At 41.2% G+C, this 16,207-nt stretch overlaps 1 protein-coding gene across 1 annotated transcript in view; it reads left to right on the top strand.

The window, feature by feature from the left end:
* The first annotated feature begins 4,388 nt into the window (after nucleotides 1–4,388).
* LOC129688069 (tubulin alpha chain-like) overlaps nucleotides 4,389–16,207 on the top strand; it is a 43,388-nt gene continuing 31,569 nt past the window's right edge. Inside the window, exons 1-2 of the mRNA XM_055622819.1 lie at nucleotides 4,389–4,576; nucleotides 5,688–5,837. Coding sequence (XP_055478794.1) covers nucleotides 4,389–4,576; nucleotides 5,688–5,837 — 338 coding nt within the window. The remainder of the gene's footprint in view (nucleotides 4,577–5,687; nucleotides 5,838–16,207) is intronic.

Genomic DNA, 16,207 nt, shown 5'->3' with positions numbered 1-16,207 from the left:
ATTCTGTTAGCCTGTGTCTTCTTATTGGTGAGTTGAGTCCATTAATATTGATAGATAATATTGACCAATGCATGTTAGTTCCTTTTGTAATGGAGTCGATGATCTTACCCTGTTTCATTGCTTGTTTTCTTTTCATTTTTGTTGGGATATTATCTGTATGCCCTGTTTTCTTGGGTGAATTCGTTTTCGTTGGATTGGAGTTTTCCTTCTAGTATCTTCTGTAGGGTTGGTTTGCTGTATAAATATTGCGTAAATTTAGTTTTGTCATGGAATATTTTGTTTTCTCCATCTATGTTGATTGAAAGCTTTGCGGGGTATAGTAGTCTTGGTTGACATTTGTGATCTCTTAGAGTCTCCATGATGCTTTCCCAGGCCCTTCTGGCTTTCATAGTTTCTGATGAGAAGTCTGGTGTGATTCTGATAGGTCTACCTTCATATGTTACTTGGCCTTTTTCCCTTGCTGCTTTTAATATCTTTTCTTTGTTCTGTAGATTTAGTGTTTTGACTATGATGTGACGTGATGTGTTTCTTTTCTGGTCTAGTCTATTTTGTGTTCTGTAGGCCTCTTGTATATTTATGGACATCTCTTTCTTTAAGTTGGGAAAATTTTCTTCTATGATTTTCTTGAAAATATTTTCTGGACCTTGGAGCCTGGAGTCTTCTTTTTCATCAATTCCTATTATTCTTAGATTTTGTCTTTTCATAGCATCCTTGATTTCTTGGATATTTTGTGATTGGAACTTTTCTGATTTTACTTTTTCTTTGAGAGAAGTATCAATTTCTGCAAGTGTGTCTTCAGCTCCAAAGATTCTCTCTTCCATCTCTTGTATTCTGTTGGTGATGCTTACTTTTGTGGTTCCTGATCTTTTCTCCAAGTTCTCCAGCTCAAGAATTTTCTCTTTTTGTGTTTCTTTATTGATTTTAATTCTGTTTTCATGCCTTGCACCATTTCTTTCATGTGTTTGAATTTGGATTCCTGCCTTTCTACGATGGTCTCTATTTCTTTGTTCATTTCCTTTTTATATGCCACTAATTTTTTCTCTACTTGTGCCTCTATTTGTTTGGCTATGTTTGCCTGTGTTTCTTTAAGGGTTTTGTCTATTTCTTCTTTCTTTACCTCCAATTGACTGGCCAACTCTTTGAAAGATTTGTTCATTTCCTCCTTATGAGCCTCAAATAATTGAGCAAGCATGGCTTTAAGGTCATTTTCCTGTGCTTCTGATGAATTGGAGTATCCATTGATTTTGGGGTTTGCTGGTGAAGTCATGATGTCCTGATTTATGTTGGAAGTGTTCTTTCGCCTACCCCTGGCCATTGGCTTATCTGAGACCTTCCCTGTTTGTTTTTGGATTCTGCCGATCAGACTGGTACTGTCTCTTTCTCGAGTCTGGAGAATTCTTCAGGAAGTTGAGAGAGGTCCCATGTCCTTAGCGTGTGCTGAGGACTAGCTGTACCTGTGGGAGGAAAGTAAGCAGGCACAAACAGAGGCAAATGCAAGCGTGCGTGCGTGTGTGTGTGTGTGTGTGTGTGTGTGTGTGTGTGTGTAAGTGGGCGTGGGCGTGTGTCTCGAGGGACAGAGTAATGGCTAATGTTGAACCCTTGAGTGTGTGGGAGGGGCTCTGCAATGTATATGTCGCAGGCGCTAGTGATGATCGCATCGCAATTTCTGGTATTAACTGCCTTAACTCCTCAATTAGACCCACAGAGCAGGAACTTCAATGTTCCAAGTGCCCCTCTGTTTCCCAAAGTGGGTATATGGGTGGGAGGGGGTTCGATGCCTGGCTTCTGTTTTAGAAGGACCCAGGATCAGGGGAGCTGCAGATTCTCAAGGGTGCACTCACTTACAGGCAGGTCATTTGGCAGAGATCGGGGTATCTGGGCTCTCTGCTCTCTGGTTTGGCCCTGCTTCTTTGATGTGCTCCGCCAGTTCCGTGCTGCTGTCACTGCCAGGTCTTGCTGCAGCTGGAGATTTCAGGGTGGTCACATCAGTAGGAATCGGGGTAACTAGGCTTTCTGTTCTCTGTTTTGGCCCTGGTTAGTCTTAAACTGGAGGGCTGATGTGCCCTGCCAGCTCAGTGCTGCTCCGCTGCCAGGTTAGAAAGTCCCGCTGTAACTGGAGACTGGGTTGCTAGTCCAGATGCTTTCTGGGAAGTCCTGGGGTCTCTTCACTGTGCTCTCCAAGCTTCGGAGGCCCAGCGCCTGGTGTGTCTAGCTTGTATGGCGTTTCTGTCTGGTTTTGGTGAGTATATAGCGTATTCTCTATCACTGTGGGATTGGGCGGGCCGTACCGTCAGTGATGGAGCTCCTGCGGAGCTAGTATGGCGTCTAGCAGACTCGGGCCCTGGGAGGATGGTGCAGCTGCCGCGCGAATCTGGGGCTCCGAGACACAGTACTGCTGGCCTTTGCCGATAAAGGGCTTGGGGCTCCGCCTCAGTGGCTGCAGGCCCAGGCAGTTAGGTCTGCGCTGAGAAAGGCGAGTCCGCTGTGCCAAGGAGGAGGAGGGAGGTCTGGGGGAGGGGAGTGCCTAGAGATCAAAGGATCGTTTCTCACCTTCCCCAAACAAGTCCCTGGGTGACTGGAGACCAAGGTTTTCACCTCTTGCGATGTTCCCTGTTGTTTAGAAAGTCTCTCCATTGTTTCCCTGGCTTCAGAAGTTCTTCCACTCATCAACTCAGAACTTTATCTCTTCCACAGCTCGGAGACTGTGTGTGCTAGTCACCATCTTGGCTCCGCCCCCACAATTAGAAATTCTTAAGGTGACCAATTACAAGAGTAGGTATTTTATAGTTATATATTGCTTTTCAAGTCCTTTGAACTATAAATTTTACTAGAATTAGCCTTTTATTTTGATAACTCACAGAACATCTCTAATTTTATCTTACATCTTTAAAATAAATTATTATTTAAATATTTAAATATAGTCACCTAATAATTTAACCTCAAATTCTAGTTACTGCCTTAACTAAAGACATGAGCAACTATAATGAAAATTCAGCTATAATAAAATGTATGTATTCCTAGTAAACCAATAAATAAAAGGGAGAGAAAACACAAACTAGCAGTATTAGGCATGATGGGTGAGGAGAATTACCAGGGGGTGAATTTTTTCTCTGTGAGTATGAGAACTTGTGCTTAGATCCTGTGCTGTCTAACTTTTTGTCAACTTGACACAAGCTATAGACATCTGAGAAGAGAGAACAACAAATGAGAAAAAAAATGTCTTCATAAGATTAGACTGCAGGCAGCCTTCAGGCATTTTTAAAATTTGTTATTAATGTGGGAGGGCCCAGTGCATCCTGGCCTAGTCCAGATAGTCCCCTGTACTAGCAGGTTTTATATTAAATCAGGCTAAGCAAGCTTTGAAGGGCAAGCCAGTAAGTAGCACCCCACCATGGCCTCTGCAGTCACTCCTGCTTCCAGGTTCCTGCCCTGTTAGAGTTCCTATCCTGACTTCTTTTAGTGATAAGTAGTGGTGTAGAAACATAAGCCAAAAATGGTGGGATATAGTAAAGATCATCCTGAGTGAGGTGTCCCAGGAGCAGAAAGACACACATGGTATATACTCACTTATAAGTGGATATTAGACATATAATAGGATAATCATATTAAAATCTGTACACCTAAGGAAGCTAATCAAGAAGGAGGATCCTGGGCAAGATGCTCAATCTTCACTCAGAAAGGCAAATGAGATGGACATCAGAAGAGGGAGAAAACAGGGAATAGGACAAGAGCCTCTCACAGAGAGCCTCTGAAAGACTTAACGCAGCAGTGTATCAAAGCAGATACTGAGACTCATAGCCAAACTTTGGGCAGAGTGCAAGAAAACTTATGAAAGAAGGAGGAGATAGAAAGACCTGGAGAGAACAGGAGCTCCACAAGGAGAGCAACAGAACCAAAAACTCTGGGCACAGCGGTCTTTTCTGAGACTGATATTCCAAACAAGGACCATGCATAGAGATAACCTAAAACCCCTGCTCAGATGTTGTCCATGGCAACTCAGTGTCCAAGTGGGTTCCCCAATGATAGGAACAGGGACTGTCTCTGACATGAACTCATGGGCTGGCTCTTTGATTACCTCTACCTGAGGGGAGAGCAGCCTTACCAGGCCACAGAGGAAGACAATGTAGCCAGTCCTGATGAGACCTGCTAGACTAGGGTCAGATGGAAGGTGAGGAGGACTTCCCCTATCAATGGACTCGGGGAGGGAGATGGGAGGAAAAGAGGGAGGGAGTGTGGGGTTGGCAGGGATTGGGGGAGGGGGCTACAGCTTGGATACAAAATGAATAAACTATAATTAATAAAAATAAAATAAAAATTTAAAAAAATAAATAGTTTAAAAAAAGAAATATATGCCAAATGAATCCTTTCTTCTCCAAGGTGCTTTGGTCATGGCGTTTTGTCAAGAAATGATAGCCATAGGACAAATCCCTAGCAAAATGAAAACTGTGTGCAATAGCATGCATCAGAAATCCTGGGAGAATGAGAGACCAGACCCGTCAAAAAATTCCTGGAGCTTGCTGGTCAGCCAGTTTAATGAAAATGGAGAACTCCAGGTTAAGAAACAGACTCTCAAAAAGTAAGACAGAACCACAGCAGAAGATGTCCTGTTTTGTACATATGCACATGTGAACACATGCAGTTAAACACATATACCACACACACACACACACACACACACACATTTTTAAAATAGTAATAAGATATGCTTAAAGTATCCAGGTATCCAAGAGGGTAATCATGACCAGCTTTATACTAATGAGCTTAATAATGTAGAAAGAACAGAGAAAGTCTTAGAAAACGCAGTTTGCCAAAATTGTTGTAAACGGATACAAAATGTTTTAAGATACTTTTACATGTTATATAGTGTTGGGGGATTGTCTTGTGCACTGTGTTCTCAGATGCTGTGCCCTAAGATCTGGTTGCAGTTGGATGTGGCATTGTAATTTCTATGAAGAATATCCTATCTCGCTCAATGTTGTGTAAAATTGTTCTCCATCATCTTTGATTGGTTAATAAAGAAGCTGATCAGCCTATAGCTGGGAAGACAGAACAGGAGGTAGGACTTCTGATCGCAGTCGGGCATACAGACCAGAGAAGAAGGTTGAGAGGGGAGAGAGGAGAATGTTGCCGTTCTCCCCCATGGAGGATTCACCATAAGCAAAGACAAATGGAACAGAAGCAGCCAGGCCAGAGTAAGAAGGTAAGTAACGTGGGGCATGTGGCTGCAAAGAAGCTAGGCTAGTATAGGTGGGTTAGAATAGGTCAATATCTGCCCAGCTGTAGTTCTTCAAAGCATATTAATAAGTCTAATGGGTCTTTGTTTCATTATGTGTGAGTTAGATTGGGTATAGAAAACAAAACAAAAACAAAAACACAAAACATTACTTTATTTCTACATTTGGTGCTGTTAGGATTTGTAAGCAGGCATCTCTATGGCCAGCCCCAAGGGACCTGACAAAGGGGATATCAGGCATCTGTGAGGCCACCTACGGACCACCTGAAACCACCTGGGTCATCTGATAAGAGAACTATGCACCATCTGCCCTTTTTCTATCCTACCTTGCACAGAGACAGTCTCTAGTGACCCATCTCCCCCTTCCCACATGGAACCAGTCATAGGGTATGATTTAGAACCTGCTGTGTAACTTTGCGGTCGTAATCCTAACATTGGTGTATTGGCCGAATAGGTGCTTTCAGCAGCCATGCTGGGTGGTGGCTGCTTTTGGCACCAGCCCTGCCACCAGAGCTGCTGGATACCTATTTCATTTCAAATCTGCCCATGACCCACTTCACGGCAAACAGATCACTACCTCCTACATGCAACACCGGCTGGATTGGTGAGTTCCCCTCATTGGTCAGCATAAACATCTTTCTTGGTAGAAATATCTCTCTTGGTAAGGGGAGATTAACCGTTGAGCATCTGGCAACTTCCTGGTACCTTTTGAGACAGAGGAACCCCCAACCACAGCCCTCACTGGCCACAGTTGACCCTTTTCCCTGACCTCCATTTAGGGCTTCTTTTTCCCTTGGGTGAGATTTTTTTTTCCTTCTACTGGAACGAACCCCCCCCTCCCATTTTCTATGAAAATCCTATGCTAGGTAACCTGTCTACTACAGGTAACTGTGCCCTTGGTCTCTGTCTAATGCTGATGAGCTCTTAGATCAGGTAGGGCCATACTACTCTACTGAGCCAAACCATGTTTTTGCAACACCTCTGGCCTGTCACTGACTCCTATCCTCCCAATGAGAACTGCCCATTCGCCCATTCCTCCAGCATCGTCACTGGGATATCTTCTGGAGAATTTTAAAACCCTATGCATGGAGCCTGAGTTAAAGGCCTCTAAGCTAATACACCTCTGTAATAAAACTTGGCCTACATATTTCTTAGATAATGGTTTAAATTGGCAGATTAACGGCACATTAAATCCCAATATTTTACGGGATCTTTTTAATTACGGTCAGCGATCTAGTAAATGGAAGGAGGTATCTTATGTTCAGGCATTCTCTCTCCTCTGCTCTAAAACTTCTTTCTGTTCTTCTTGTTCTCCTACCCAGCTTCTTCTAGCTATAAAGTCTCAACCTCAAGAATTCTCTACCTTTGACCCTGTGGATGAACCTCTTTCTTGCTGTTCTCAACCTCCAACTTCTTCTCAACCTCTGGATCTTCCCTCCTCCTTAGCTTCCTCCTTTTCCTCTTTGGCTTCTCCAGCATCCTCACCCCCTCCCTAGCTGTCCTAGTCATTCTACATTGGCACCCATTTTCACCCTACCAACAACTATTAGCCTCCCTGCTACCCGCTCTGTAGTGAAGCCTCGTTTTTCTTCTACTCAGCGTAAACCAGACTCAATTCTTCCCTTGAAGGAGGTGGCCAGTGTGGATGGCTTAGTTAGGGTTTGTGTTCCCTTCTCATTAACTGAACTTTCTCAAGTAGAAAGAGACTAGGATCCTATACCTCTAATCCTTCCACTTTCATTAAAGAATTTCAGTATCTCACTCTATCTTATAGTCTTACCTTCCATGATATATATTTGATTCTTACCAACAACGTATTACCTGAGGAGGCAAGTTTGAGAACAGGCTAGAATGACTGGCAACTTGATTTTACCCACATGCCAGCAGTCAAGCGTGTCTGGTACCTCCTGGTCTTGGTGGAAAACTTCTCAGGATGGGTGGAGGCTTTCCCCACTACTAACAAAATTGTTCAGTTTCTGATCTCCTTCTCCATGAAATTATCCCATGTTTTGGAATCCCCCACCTCCTTCCAGTCAGATAATGGTCCTGAGTTCACTTCTCAGATATTCCATACCTTATCTAAAGCCCTTAATATTTCTTGGTATTTTCATATCCCATACCATCCCCAGTGCTTAGGACAGATAGAACGAACTAACTGATCCTTAAAAAACACTCTTGTAAACTATCACAAGAGCTTCACCTTGATTGGGTAAAATTTCTTCCTCTGGCCCTTTTCAGGCTACAAGCTCTCCCCAAAAAACCTCTGTCTATCTTGTCCTTTGAGCTCATGCATGGAGGATTGTTCCTAACTCCTGGTCTTTCAACTAAATACTCTCTTCTCCCTGACTGCTTACTTACTCCCCTTACTCTGTCATCTCCATTCTCTTCTATGTAACTTTACTGACCACTGTTTACCATGGCCACACACTAACCCCTATTCATCTCCTATTAACATCAGGGACCAGGTCATTCTCTCCCCTCCAGACCAAAGCCCCCCATCTCTTTCTCCTAAATGGAAAGTCCCTTTCAAGGTGATTCTGTGACCCTCACAGCTGCTAAGCATGTGGCCTTCCCTTACTGGGTTTCTCTATCTCACCTCAAGCCTTTTACTCCCCGTCTTCAAGATAATGCCACATTCTACATATTAATTCCAACAGGACCCTGCTCCCTCCAGCTCCAGAAGATGCCAAGCTCAACCATCTTGCCTCCTGGTCCAGAGAAATGAGGCCTTGCTATAGCTGTTGTGTTCGACCCTACTGGATTGGATATGTATTTTTCTTCCTCTCCTGCTTGCCTATTTCTATTCAAGGTAGTCCCTACATATGGAGATTCGAAGTTCAAGACAATAAACAGTGTCTCCAAATTGCTCTGTGGGAGGCTGTCAGCCCTACGTCCTCCTCTCTTATTTGACAGAATTTGTGTTTGCTCCCTCTTTGATCAAACAAAATATTATTGCAAAAAATGGCCAGACACATGTGGAGGCTGCCCATTTTGGTCTTGCCAAATGCATGTACCAGCACAGAAGATGCTCCTTCATCTGTATAAAAGGACTCTCTTCTTATACATCCAAGAACCTTGGAATCCCGGATGGGAAATAGGCTTTGCTGGAAAACTCTACTGCTGCTGCATACCCAATTTACCTATTGGTACTACCTGTATCCAGAGAAAATAAGTCAATTACCCAATCCCTGGTGATGGGAGGAGTAGAGAAGGTAATTAAACACTCCTCTAAGGTCATTACCTCTCTGACATTCCCCCCCCCCCCCAAATAATACAAACCTGTCATTTCCTCCCCTACTTCAGACTCTGACCTCAGCCTACAAGCTCCTTAATATAACCCAACCAGGCCATTTTAAAGCTTGCTGGCCATGTGTCCCACTAGGGACCTACTCAGAACTACCACTGACAGCTTCTCCATGACTCTGTCAAGTAACCTTACTTCACCATTCACTAACTGCCCTGACTTTGATGTTGCCACACCCCCTACTTTTTCATATCTCCTTCTTTGGCATGGCAAGCTGTTTCAAAGCCTCTGGGACACACACTATAACAATACTAAGTTCCTTAGACTGTAATAAAACTATAATCTTTGATACCTCATCTCAACCCCAAAAGCCTTTCTGCTAATAATACCTCGATTCTTTGTGGTAATCTCATCTACCATTGTCTGCCTACTGGTTGGTCAGGAGTTTGCTCACTGATGCTCCCCTTCCTCTGAGCTGGGGATGATAAATGAAAAGGAGCCTTACCAATCCTGGTCGTGAACTCAATAGTTGCCCAGCAGGATAGGAGGGCAATTCAAACCTTGCCCTTCTTGGCTATTCCAGGAATCACGGCAGCTATCAGGACTGGCACAGCAGGACTAGCCACTTCACTAACTTTGTTTTATCAGCTTTTTCCCCAATTCATCCAGGGTCTCCAGCAAGTGGCTCAGACAATACTAACTCTCCAAGGACAGATTGACTCAGCTCACTGGCAGCAGTAGTACTTTAAACCGATGAGGATTGGATCTCCTCCCAGCTAAAGAAGGTGTCCTTTGCATCTTCCTCCAGGAGGAATGCTGTTTTTATGTCAACTAGTTGGGTACAGTAAAAGACGAAATCTAACAACTCCAGACTAATCTACAAAAGAGAAGGGAACATCTCCAGGACTCTAGATTTTGGGCCTTTGAGAACTGCATATGGAAATGGATTCTGCCCTTCCTCACATCTTTTCTGCTCTCATCTTTCTGCTTTTGCTTTTTGTTCCATGTGAGAGACTCTCTGGGAAATAAAAACCTACGCTGAAATATACTAAATTTGGCCACTAATACAACTCGGTACTCTTTATTGTCTAAAATTGGTCTGTTCAAAGGCCAATGAGAAGGAAAAATAAACACAAGATCAAGAGACTTAAGAGAGTTCAGGCCTTCATTTGGTTGAACAACCTGTAGAAGAAGTCTCCTTAAAAATCAGAGCCAAGCCCCAGTAGTTAGAGGACAGAACAGGAGCAAGGCATGGAAAGAAGTTGAATTGTTTTTCTTTTTTTCTTTATTTTGACCTGAATTTGATCATTGCTAGTGGTAATCAGTGAGTAGTTGAATAAAAAAATGCTGTGTGACTGATACACATCTTTCAAGGCTGGTCATTATGGTGTGTCTCTTGGGCAGGACGGTCAAGAATGTGTAGTGACGACTTACTTTACTTCTAGACCAAATTATTGTAGTTCCTGGAATTATTACAGTCCCACTATGAGAGGAGTTTTACAAAATGGTATGGTTCTGGCTAAAACCTGTGGCTCATTATAATGCTAACAAAACATGCAAGAAAATGTTGCTGTTGTGTGGTATCCACCCAAAAAGATTACTTGGACATGGGTTTAAGCCAATAAAAGTCTTTATTAGCTGACTGGTAACTATACTGTAGTTTTGAGATCCCTGTGTGGCTCTGGGACTTTCTCAGGGTGAGCTTTGAAGCGCAAAAATCACATGTTGATTTGACATAATTCAGTAACAAGAACAATTAGCCAGAAGCAGAACCACAGAAGCCAAAAAAAGCAAGGTTAGTAGAGTTATGGACTTCCCCAGAACTATGGACCTTGATTCTCAAAACTACCATCTCTGATAATGAACAGAACAGAAGAGAACAGGACAGGACAAAACAACAAAAAAAGTTTCAACAGTTCATTGAAGAAAATGATGAGCCATGTTAATAAAGACAAAAATAAAAGTTTTCTTACAAATTGTCCAGTGATAGACATAGAACCTGGCTGAAATAGGATTGTTATGGATGATAAAACTGGTAAGCCAATGTTTGACTGACTCAAACACACTTTGTGAAATAGACACACCTACTGATTAAAATCTGTTACAAATTTAAGTAGTCAGAGTTAATTTTACCAATACTCGTAGAAAGCAGCCTCATTGGCCTTTTGATAAAATTAACTAAAACTTGATATCATAGTTTCTGTCATATTCCAGACACAGTAGCTTAAGCTACAAATACCTGTCACCAGAGAAACAGCAGAACCCAAGTTAGCCACCGTTTACACCAAAACTGACATCTGCTCTTTGAAAATGTTAGTCACATGAGGAAAGGCAGTGACAGTTTTAGGTTAAAGTTAATCAAAGAAATATAACACACAAATGCAATACACAAAAACAAACTGGGCTCCAGTCTAGGGACATGCAGACATTTTGAGACATTTTAATAAACTTTACACAGGGCAGTTCAATCAGATAATGTTTAGTGAAGTAAAGCTTCTTTGATATTTGCTAACAGTCATTGTCTAAGGATGTATCACTCTTAACAAATGCAAATATTTAGAGGCCCAAGATGTTTTGTTGTGATGTCTTGACTTTTACTAACTGAAGAAAGGACAGCGAGGACTCAGGTGTCACTAAATGAAAATCCTTCTATGGCTAACGGACACATATAACCGTGGTCTTAGAACAGTGTGTGTATCTAGTCCCGACTTCTTTAGACAAAGTGATGATTGTCATCAGTTTTAGCCAATCTTAATATTTTTATATTTATTTTTATATTTTGTTTTTGTTTGTCTCTTTTGTTTTTTTCATAGATTAATTTATCTATTCGCTTCACATCCTGTCCCTCCTCTCTTTCTGATCCCACCCACCCTCTTCCTTCATTTTCTCCCCCCTTATCCTCAGCAGAAGGGAGTACCCCATTCCTTGCACCACCAACCCGCTCCAACACATCAAGTCGCATCAGGACTAAGCGCATCGTTTTTCTGTTCTATAAAGAAAAGTTATATATACACTCAAATTGATAAACTCAAAGTAAGAAGCCTTTGGTGCCAAGATTTCCTTCCAGGGCTCCATGAGCCATGCATTAACTTAAATACCCTCCCTACACAAAGCAGAAAAGATACAGATCTCTGGTCTTCAGAGAGCTAAGTTAGATGCTCACTGGGAAAGTTTTGAAGCCAGGACAATGACATGAGAAAACAATGGCTATCTATTTCAATTCATAGCTTTTAACACATTTATCACATTTTTGTGATTTTTTTTTCCTCTTTGTGGATTCCAGCTGCTAAACTCTTTTTTTAAAATTATTTTAATTTTTATTTTATGTGAATTAGTCTGAAGGTGTCAGATCCCTTGGAACTGGCATTACAGACAGTTGTGAGCTGCCATGTGGGTGCTGGGAATTGAACCCAGGTACATTTGGAAGAGCAGACAGTGCTCTTAACCATGAGCCATCTCTCCAGCCCCTACTAAAACTCTTAAAATCACTCATTTTTTTTATCATTTAATTGTAATTCTTAAACACAAATAGTTTTTTTTTTCATCCTAAGAACAAGCATATAGGACAATTTTCTGGAGACAGGCATTTTTCTTAAATTATTTCTTGCTCTTAATTATAGCGCAATCATCTGAAAGGCATACAGCAGAGTTAGCCATCTCAGTAGACAAAAGTAGCTAATAGTTATTTAAGAAGCAAGGTGATACAGCAGTCATTTATTTTGCATGGCATTATTAAACAGGAGGAGCCTATGATGGCTGACAAACCTTAGCTGAGGTTAGGGTGATGAATGTGCCGAGTCGTTTTACACAGCAGCCAGATGGATGCTCAGACTGCCTACTTGCACTCTAAGCATTGTATGTAATAGTCCCTGATTACAAAAGATCATACAGTTTATTATAATAGATTATTGTATAACCTCTATGTCATAGATTATATTGATTATTACAATAAATGATTAAATAGTCCCTGCACTTAACAGGTTCTTCCAGTCCCATTATCAAACTCAGTTTTATGAACAATGAATCAGTGATCATCAAGCCAAACATAACATTGTCATAAGTTAATGTATTAATTAATTATTATAAATAAATTGGAGTAAAGTATTAATCAATAATTTATTGATTAGTTCTTTATCAGAATTAAATGCTACTTTCAAATTAAGCTAATTATAATATAAATTTCAATTTTTATAAATTTTAAATTTGATCTGCTAATTTGAATTGTTAAAAAAGGGAACAACCATTCCCACTGCTCCACATAGTCAGATTTCACAGTTTGTTTGTTTTGTTTTTTTGCTATGCCTTATTCCTAATTCCATTACTCTGTGAAGGAATGGAACACAACTATTCGATATCCCTTTTTTTTGGGGGGGGGTGTTGGATGAGATAAACTAGACTGGAAAAATAATGACATAGCAAAGAAAACCAATAAACGAAGTCAGTGGTTTTAATGAGAAATATTCCTCATAAGCCAAGGTCCATTAATACTTGGTTCCCAGTCGGTGTGGTACTGCTTGGGGAGATTAATGCCCTTGATCGATTAGCTAAATCTCTGGGGTGGGAGTTGGCTTTCGTCGCTTTAGGCTTGAGGTTGAACCTCTGTAACCCTTCTGCTATCTCTCCCCAGCATGATGGACTCTTCTGGAAGTGTAAGCCATAACTAACTCTGTCTTTTATAAGTTGCTGTGTGTTGTGTTGTTTTATCATTACTACAGAAAATAACTAACACAATAATGTTTACGTATCATTGAAAATATTTTCAAATCTATTTAGATATCCTTAATTATGACAATTTTTACTTACTTTGCTCTTTTGGGAACTAATTAATCTGTAGTCTTTTTTGAATAATTATTCACATAGTGAAAATAATTTCTCAAATTTCCCCAACATGTCCCATTTGAAGATATAAGGAGGCATCCAGCAGGTATCTAGGCAGGGAGCTGAACCTGTGAAGAGATGAGGCTTCAGGAAGTTGAATGCCAGGTGGTTCATTGTCAGCATATTTAAGACAATATAATTTGGGAAAAAGTTTCTGGGCAACAACCAGTCCGATTCCAGGTGCACAATAAAGCTTAAGGTGAGACTACTAGAAACTCCTTTACAAAGCGCATGTGACCATGAAGGTGGGTTCTGTAGTGAAAATGTCTAGAATCTAGTGAGGTCTCTGACCAATAATGTAGAGATCAGCAGGTTACAAAATCCAAGTGACATCTACTCTAAGGGTGGAAGCTGGAAGTGGTGGCCTAGGGAGAGAAGAGTTTGGGATAATCATTATGTGAGATCTGAGTGAGGTTTGCCTCTCTTACAAAAAGTGGGTGATGTCTGCCTCCACAGGAAGCAACAGGTCAACAGGTTGTTAACAAAAATCCATTCCCAGCCTTCTGGGCAGGAAAACACATATTTTATCTCCTCCACCGAGGAAAGACCCCTGTGTGTTCAATATTCCTGGTTTTCCCTAAACCTTTGTGCCTCCAACAAGGATTGAATCATGTCCAATTCTTTTTGTGTTAGTATAATTGTTTCTGTCTGTTCTTTTCCTATATAGGACACGAGATCTGTGATATTCTGTTTGAAAATTTATCATGTGAAAACATCAAGTTAAAAGAAAGAACAAAACAGGTGAAAAATGCATCTACCTCTCCTATTATTCATTATCCTATTTATGGTCTCAGGATAATCACCCAGTTTTTAAATTACAATCAATGCCAGATGCATGTTCCATATGGCTGTAATTTCTCGGTACTTAGAATTAACTGTTTGTTTTGCTCTTTACCAGCATTTATGGGGAAGTTAAACCCAGTAAAACCTTGCCTTGCTGTTTTCTTGCAGATCTCTAATAAAATGCTCAGAGAGCTGGAGAATCACCAAGACCACGGACTCCTCTATGTTGAAATGCCCCTTCATTTTCAGTTTTATTCAGGATGTTCTTCTGCTTGTCCGTCTGTTATCAGTCCTGTGTACAGTGGAAAAGGATAATATCATCTGAACCTTCTAAGTTCACTATAGAAACAGATGCTGGAGGAAGCCATAACCACATCAGGACCAACGGAGCATGAAGCAAGTCAATCTTACATAGAAAAATGGAACTGGAATTCACTGTTAGACTAGGATGATGAGGTACTATATAATGTGTCTGGAAGGAGAAAAAGCACTATAGGAAGCTTGTTGAGTTACTCAACAATGTTTCATCAAAGAGACTACTGGATGCTGGTCATTGGTGCCAGCCTAATAGAGAAGTGTAAATCCCAACCCCACTCATAGATTGTTTCTAAAGGCTCCCCAAATAAATCACACTGTCTTTCATTTGGAACTGTAAGCAGTACATGTACACCAAGTGTTCCTTAAGCTGTTATCACACTGTCCAGATAAGCATCACAAATATCAGCACCACAAATGAAACAGTGCTGGGTCACAACGCCCCTAACCATCAGTCACTCCATGCTTGCCATTATTCTTTTCTTCCTTGACTTTTGCAATAAATCAGTTTTGTTTGCTTCTTTGAAATAGAGCAATACAATTCCTGCTCCAGTTTTAACAACATTCTGGACTCCTTCATATCTGTTTTTTTCTCCCTCCCAAAGCAAGTACAATATGATTCATCCAGGATTCACAAAAAGTAGACAAGTGTTGAATTAAGTCTGTGGGTAGTCAGTGTGGAGGTCTGAATGAAAATTACACCCAATAGTCGTGCATATTTGAACACTTGGCCTCCTGTTGGTGCTGGCTTGGGGTGGTGCAGCCTTTCTGGAGGAAGCATATCGCTAAGAGCAGACTTTGAGCTGAAAAGTTTCATGCCACTTCCAATTGGCTCTCTGTGCTTCACACTTGAAGTTGAAAATGTGAATTCGCAGCTTCCTTCTCTGGCCACTGTGCCTGCCTCTTGCTGTCACACTTCACAGTCATTGACAAGCACTTAACCCTCTGCAAATGTAAACTCACATAAACTCTTTGTCCTATAAATTGTCTTGATGATCGTATTGTATCACAGCAACTTAAAAGTAAAGAATACAGTTGGAGAGAGTGATTTTTATGAAATATTCCAGAGATGATTATGGAATATGAGCCATTGTTATGATCGTCACATGGGGTACACCCTGGTGCTGGCAAAATTCAAACATAAACTAAGTAGATTGCCTTTAGGTTTTTCATTTTTATTAATTATTATTATTTATTACAATTTATTCACTTTGTATCCTGGCTGTAGCTCCCTCTCTCATCTCCTCCCAAACCCATCTTCCCTCCCTCTTCTCCCCGTATTCCAGTCCCCTCTTACACTGATAGGGGAGGTCGTCCTCCCTTTCTATCTGACCCTAGCCTATTAGGTCTTCAGGACTGGTTGCATTGTCTTCCTCTGTGGCCTGGCAAAGCTGCTTCCCCTCAGGGGGAGGTAATCAGAGAGCCTGCCACTCAGTTCATGGCAGAGACAGCCCCTGCTCACCTTACTAGGGAACTCACTTGGAGAATGAGTCTATGGGCTACATATGAACAGGGCTTTTAGGTCCATGCATGGTCCTTGTCAGTCTCTGAAGGGACCCTAGGCCCATTTTTTTTTTCTTTGAGATTGCATTTGGTTTAACCAGTTTTTTTTTTTTTTTTTTTGTTAAAATAGTAGTCATTTTCATTCCACTTTGGGTTTTGAGCTCTTGAATTACTTTTCATTTTTCTTAGTTTCTTTCTTTCTTTCTTCCTTCCTTCCTTCCTTCCTTCCTTCCTTCCTTCCTTCCTTCCTT

Source organism: Psammomys obesus, unplaced genomic scaffold (genome assembly GCF_907164565.1).
Source record: "Psammomys obesus unplaced genomic scaffold, mPsaObe1.curated_primary_1811, whole genome shotgun sequence".
Taxonomy (NCBI): domain Eukaryota; kingdom Metazoa; phylum Chordata; class Mammalia; order Rodentia; family Muridae; genus Psammomys; species Psammomys obesus.
The sequence above is the reverse complement of the archived record's forward strand: the minus strand, read 5'-3'. Positions and strand labels throughout refer to the sequence as shown.